We start from the raw sequence: 6,464 nt of genomic DNA on the forward strand, positions 1-6,464 counted from the left end.
TTTGGAGGAAACATCCGGACAACCGCTTTAATGTATTTTTAGGAAAGTGAGTGTATTTCATACGTAAATTTGATACAAATTGTACAGTAAACATTCGTAATGTAAGAAGTATTGGTACGCCACCAGTAATTACAATATTAGAATAGCTCTCCTTTGCTCGTATGGGCGTGTGTGTGTGTGTGTTGTATCGGTGTAAATTTATCGTCCAAAAGAACCGAACAAGTCCAAAAATTTCTACACCTTACTGATCACGTTTATGTTGCCATTTCCTTCCATTCCTTTTTTTGTTTCATTGTTTACTCTTTCTTCTTATCTAACTACGTTGATTTGTTCGAAAGATTTTCTTTTTGTTTTTCGATACTGTTCTGTTCGTCCTTTGCGGATGGAGAGGTTTGAAGTTAGTTGTAATAGTACATTAATTTACAATCATTTCACATATACGATACGACAGGTTGAGTGTAAAATGCTTAAAAAAAACGATCAGGAATAATGGGCACCGGTGATCGGTGCTTTACTTTAAGTTTCTGCTCTTTTTATATAAAAATATAAACTCGAAAAACGAAACCGATTGTTTCACGAAATCACGTTCCAAAATACCAACAAACAATAGGTGGAAAATGCATCAAAATATCCTTCTGTTAAACTTTCTAACGAAAGCAATAATATTTACTCAGTGAGTAATCTAAAAAAAAGTATAGATCAATGATGAGAAAGAACACTGCCAATATGAAGCATGACACAGCAACAGTGTGATCCGATCCGATTTACAGGGGTTCAATCCCACCAATCGTGACATTATGATACAAAAGCAAAAAAAAACCCACATACTAGCGTGTTAAAAACCCCTGTAAACACTTGTTTTCTCATAAAGATTTCCCGCTTCAATGTCGGTGCTGGGCGGAAAATTGTCACCCATTTTTCATGCTCCATTTTCCCATCCCCGCAGTTGCTTTCCAGTTCCTATTGAACCCACCCCGAAGGGCGGTTTTCTTCTCTTTCTCATCCATTTTCGTTGCACAAAGTTTTGGTTTTGCCGCTGGCAATTCATCTCATCTTATACTCTCATGTGTTTTCGTTTTTATTAATCATTCTTTTTATTGATTGTGGGGTTTTTTTCTGTGTGTGTGTGTGTTTCGTATAAAAATAAAATAAATAAAAAAAGAACAATTCTTCGTAGTCTTCTCGCCTGCATGGAAGGGGTATGGAGACACTTCTAAAACAAAAAGTTCCTTGTATTCCTGTTTATAATAAGCTCTTAGCGTACATGTATATAAAAAAAGACTGCACATAACCTAGCAAAAAAAAAAAAAACCTTACTACAAGAGCAATATAGTCGCACGTACTAGCTTTAACTGTACCAGTTAACTCAATGACATACTCGCGTTTTCACGTGGTGAAACTTTTTCAATAGAAAACATATTAATCAAATTAATAGCTGTGATACAGTGATTATAATTATCAGAAGCAATCGTATTCGGCTAATAGGTAATTAAAAAAAAAACAGAACAAAACTAGCAAATAGTAAATGTAAAAACCAAACGAAATATAACACGACACATTATCACCGACAAAAGGTGACAAAAGGAAAACGAAACTAGAAACGTAAAGAAGTGTGTGTCGTTGGGAGTAATAACATTAAACGTAGTAATAATAAAAGCACATAAAAATACGAACAACGCCGCACAGCAAGGGAATACACAAAAGAATACAACCAAAGTTGTATTCATTCACTTTGTAATACCTTTCGGGCGGGTGTACACTTTTGCTGTTGAATCTTACTCTGTGTGTTGTTTGCATTTTTTTGTTTTGTTTTGTTTTGTTTTGTTTTACATCTTTTATGCATGTATTGTTGCTTGATACCACTTCTTAATATGTGTAAAAATAGTTTCCAAACCTACGATATCACATTTCCGAAAAAGTTTGCTCCTCCGGTTCTTTTATTCCAGTTGTGGTTTTTTTTTCAACTTTTGTTTCCCTTATCTTGTTTTGTTTTGTTGTGAAAATGGTGCAATCAATGACAATGACACCCTGTTTTACGATCGAGTTTTGTAAGCTGCTTTTTAAACAGCATTAAAAGTTTCCTGCGTGTGTGTGCATGTTTGATAAGTGTGCTTAAAATTGTATGATTAAATCTCATCGTTTATACATCTACCATTAATAGCTTGCATTAGCTCCTTCCGTTGCGCTCCATTACGCGATAGGATCATCTTCTTTGAAGATAAAAACAAAAAGAAACGTTACCACTGCTAACTGCTACGCTTACATATGCTTGGTTGTGGGTTTCCCTTGTAGAACCATTTTATCAGCAACTGTTTGCACTTATATCTTACGTTGGACTGAGTGTTTATATTTTAACCATGTTTGTTTTTTTTTGTTTGTTTTGTTTTCCATATCTACTTTTCATCTTTCATACACTAATTATTTTAAAATACACTTCATTTTTCCGTTTTTGATATATAATTTGCTTCTTTCTCTCTCTCTCTCTTATCTGTACAGGGGTTTCTTATACCTACCATGGATATAAATATGATTGATGTAGTTCGGTTTTCACATTTACAGTTCTGCTTTAGTGTTATACACCAGTGTTTTTTTTTTTCTTCTTTTTATACAACAAACGATTCTCCTCCGTCCTCCACCCAGAGGTGTGTTGTTCTACATCATCTCATCTCACATCCAACAAACCAACCAGTCGATAGTCAATTCTTTTGATTCTTGCTTCACATTCCATCGTTCTGTCTACAGACGGACTTCCAAAATAAATACATCCACACGCAAACAACAACCAAAAACCAAACCACGCAAACGGTGCGTAAGGTCTCGCATTCTCATCACCTCTGCAGGCTCACCCCAACATCAACCACTTCCCCTGGGGGTCCAACACGGCCGAGCGCGTTCGTTCAGCGAAGCACAAGAAACACGGCAGATAGCAAGAAAAAAAAAAGAGCAACCTCACCGAATCGGGACGGACGCCTCACAAGCGTGCAGTGCGCTTTCTCCTCGCGTCCTACGCGCGTGTCGGTTGGCAGCGCTGCGTTGTGCCTTTCTCTTCTGGGGCTGCAACAGATTGTCGTAACTTTCTCCACAGCGTACCAGATGGGTTCCACGCCACGTCACGGCGAGAAATTCCAACCGATCAACTAACCCACTAACATAAATGAGGGGCCCACCTTCTTCTTGGCTTCGTTTTTGACTCCACTCCCCAATCACGGGGAGGCGGTTGAGTGAGTGAGTTACGAGGACGGGATCTTGCAGGAGAACCTCCTCCACTTAGCTGCTCCATCACATTCACCCGGGTGCGCTCGCGCTAGGAATGCCTCCGGCCTGTGGACATCACACCATCCAACACCGGCCAACTTCAACTACCACTCGTCGTCGTCGAACTACTTTTACAGGAACTAGATCACACCCGCATCGATGACTCATGACTCTCCGCCGACCTTGCGTAGGGACTCCCCCCCGCTGCCGGATCGTCATCGTTGCGGCCGTCGCCTTCGTTGTCGCCGCACCGCACGGCCGAACCTTGGAAGCTCGCCGCACGATGCGCGCTACTGAGCTGCCGCAGTCACACCGAACCCACTGCCGGTCGTGTTCGAGATCATCATGTTCTTGATGGTGGCCACCTCGGATTCGAGCCGTGCCAGCTTCGACTGCAGGTGGATGTTTTCCTCCGCCTTTTTGCTGATCACGACCGACGCCGGTATGGAGGTGATCTTACCGGCAGCGGCCGCCACTGCTGCTGCGGCGGCCGCCATTGCCGCCGTACTGACGATGGCTCCACCACCGGACGCACTGCCGGCCGAGGATGCCGAGGCGGACGGGGGCGATACCGGTAGCGGCACCATCATCTTCTGTTCCGCCTTCGTTGGCCACTCGTTCGTGGAGATGCCGGAGTCGCGCTCGTCCGACGAACCGTCACCATCGTCCCAGGCGGGCGAGCTCGACCGGTGCCCGATCGGTTCTTGTTTGATGTTCTGCAGCGCCAACAGTGCCGTTGCCGCATCCTTATCGCCGAGATGCGACTTGTGGCGCAACTTCACCGGCAGACTGTTGGCATGTTCGTGAATTTCCCGCTCGCGGTCCGGTTCCTCCTCGTGCTCGGATGTGCTGCCGGCGCTGGCCGTTGAGGAAGCGGTTTGGGGTGGGCTCGAGTCGTACGGGGACGGGGCACGGCGGCTCAGATTGAGCACGTTCGCCGTTAGGAGTGCGCTCGCTATTTCGGTAGTACGAGGAGGTGACGCGTACAGGGCTCCGGCTCCGCTAGCATAGGCCGCGACAGCGGCGGCTGCGGCCGTCAGTGGATAACCGCTGGCGGGTAGGGCCGAGCTGGCGTACGGGGAGCTTGCACCCACGACAAAGTGCGGCGGATGCGCATGGTGGCCGGCTATATGGTGCGGGTGGTGGTGGTGGTGATGGGGCGGGTAGTGATGCGAGTGCGCATGTGCCGCTACGGGGACATGGGCCGGTGGCGATCCTGCCGGGCTCGTGCTGGAGATGATCGTCGGCGGTGACGTCGATGAGATCGGTGCGGAAGAGGAGGAGGTGGTGGTTGTCGTGGGGGAACCGAAACGTGGCGCGGCCGAGGGTGTCAGCGTGGGTGAGGGAGAACGGTCATCCCGGTCCAGTTCACCGTTGGACACCAACACCCGCTGGTGCAGATGGTGAGGATGCGGTTGCTGCTGAAGATGCTGCTGATGTTGCGGATGCGGTTGATGCTGGGGCTGATGGTGGTGCTGAGGATGCGGATGATGATGGGGATGGTGGTGATCGATCACCGACTCCCGGATCACCTCCCGCGAATGATGGCTGTAGTGGTGATGATGCTGGGACGAGGATGCCAACTGCTGCTGATGATGGTGCTGTTGGTGCTGCTGCTGCTGCTGTTGCTGGGCGGCGAGCTGCTGCTGAAGGTGATGATGATCGTCCAGGTTGCGCTCGATCAGTTCCAGCCGAATCTGGGAAGGACTGCGCCCGTTGCCTTCCATCGTCGGCAGCTTACCACCCTCCGAGGCCCGCTCGTACTCGATGATCGTACCGTTCCGGTAGATGGCATGGACCGGTGACAGATATGTTGCTCCTCCGTTCGTGTGTTGGATCGCACCGCCCGAAGACACGGTGGGCGACGACCCAGGTGCCGCCGGCGGTGGAGATTCCACGTTCGGATTGGGATGGATGACCGGTGCTTGCTGGGACGAAGGAATGGACAAACCACCCCCGGGCGATGTCGTCGTGCTGGGAGCGCTTTGGACGACCGCCAGCAGTGTCTGCTGGAGATGTGGCGTACCATTGCTGGCTGGCGGACTGTGCGGTGACGAGGCACGTCCGTGTGATTGCGAGGGAGAGGTAGAGGCCTGCGGTTGTCGCGAGGGACTGCGCGAAAGCGGGAAACCAATCGTGGAACCGGTCGGAGAGCTGGACCGTCCCTGGCTGCTCCCGTTCGCCAACTTGACGCGCTTGGTCGAGCTGAGCACCTGCTCGTTGGTGGGCAGCGTGGCCATAATCTGGTCGACGCTGACCAAGTTCTCGCCACAGATATTGTACTTGCTCTTGATCGCGTCCAGCTGTGCCTTCAGGACGTGGTTCTCCTTCGTCAGCTCGACGACACGCTGCTCCAGCACCATGTCGTTGAAGCGACGCTTCTCGCGCGATCGCTTCGCTGCCTCGTTGTTGCGTCGCCGCCGGTCCCAGTAGCTGTCGTCCTTCTTGTTGTCCGGGATGAATTCGCGCTGCTTGCGCTGGGAGAACAGCTCCTTGCGCTTCAGATGGGCCGCCAGTTCGTACCCGTTCTGGGGGAATTCCGACTCCGAGGAGGTGTGCGGGCTGGCACGGCCGGAGCTGTTGCTGTTGCTGCTGTTGTTGCTCATCAGTAAGGCACTGTGGGCTACAGAGTGGAATTATTGGAAAAGAAAGCAAAACATAACCAATAAGTCAATCACAGTCAGCAAGCGGAATACATTACTGGTTGATGGCAAGCCATACAAGTGTCTTGAATAAACAACCAGAAAGACTTGAGCTCGAAAGCTGTTTGGCACCAGTGTTGTCGCCGAGGTTAAAAACACTCACCAGGCATGTTGGAGTTGGAGTTGTGATTTTGACCGGGTATTTCACCGTTCAGCGGCGAACCGTTCTGTTGGCGTGTTACAAAGTCCGCCACCATCATAATAATTTCGCTCGAGCCTAGTTGTGGTGCATCTGCAAGTAAAAACGTAAAACAACAACCATTAGTACTTCGGCAACTTGATCAGACGGAGGTGGAATTCTTAACTATTTTAATGCTATTATTACATTCTGATACAAACAATCTATTAAGTAGACATGATCATTGAAGAAAAAAACAAGGGAAATAAACATTCCTCAATAACCGCACAACAACGCAGTTTAGCTCAACGCTGGTAAACAACCTGCACTTCATCGGGCGCACGTGAACGAAACATGTGACAACGTGTGCTTGTTGCGATGAAGGAATG

The 6,464-nt window shown here is 48.2% G+C and overlaps 1 protein-coding gene across 1 annotated transcript; it reads right to left on the bottom strand.

The window, feature by feature from the left end:
* Nucleotides 1-3,545: 3,545 nt before the first annotated feature.
* LOC128715855 (basic-leucine zipper transcription factor A) lies at nt 3,546-6,157 on the bottom strand. The gene is made up of 2 exons (XM_053810773.1): nt 6,061-6,157; nt 3,546-5,878 (listed from the first exon to the last, which is right to left on the bottom strand). The coding sequence occupies exons 1-2, from the start codon at nt 6,155-6,157 to the stop codon at nt 3,546-3,548; spliced, it is 2,430 nt and encodes an 809-aa protein (XP_053666748.1).
* Nucleotides 6,158-6,464: the final 307 nt, after the last annotated feature.

The sequence above is a fragment of the Anopheles marshallii genome, chromosome 3 (genome assembly GCF_943734725.1).
Source record: "Anopheles marshallii chromosome 3, idAnoMarsDA_429_01, whole genome shotgun sequence".
In the NCBI taxonomy this organism is placed as follows: Eukaryota; Metazoa; Arthropoda; class Insecta; order Diptera; family Culicidae; genus Anopheles; species Anopheles marshallii.

Excerpts from the sequence above, each read along its gene's own strand:
- LOC128715855 (XM_053810773.1), bottom strand. The coding sequence starts at position 6,157 with ATGATGGTGGCGGACTTTGTAACACGCCAACAGAACGGTTCGCCGCTG. Across the intron at positions 5,879-6,060 it reads CTCCAACTCCAACATGCCTG|CCCACAGTGCCTTACTGATG; the intron begins GTGAGTGTTTTT and ends TCCACTCTGTAG.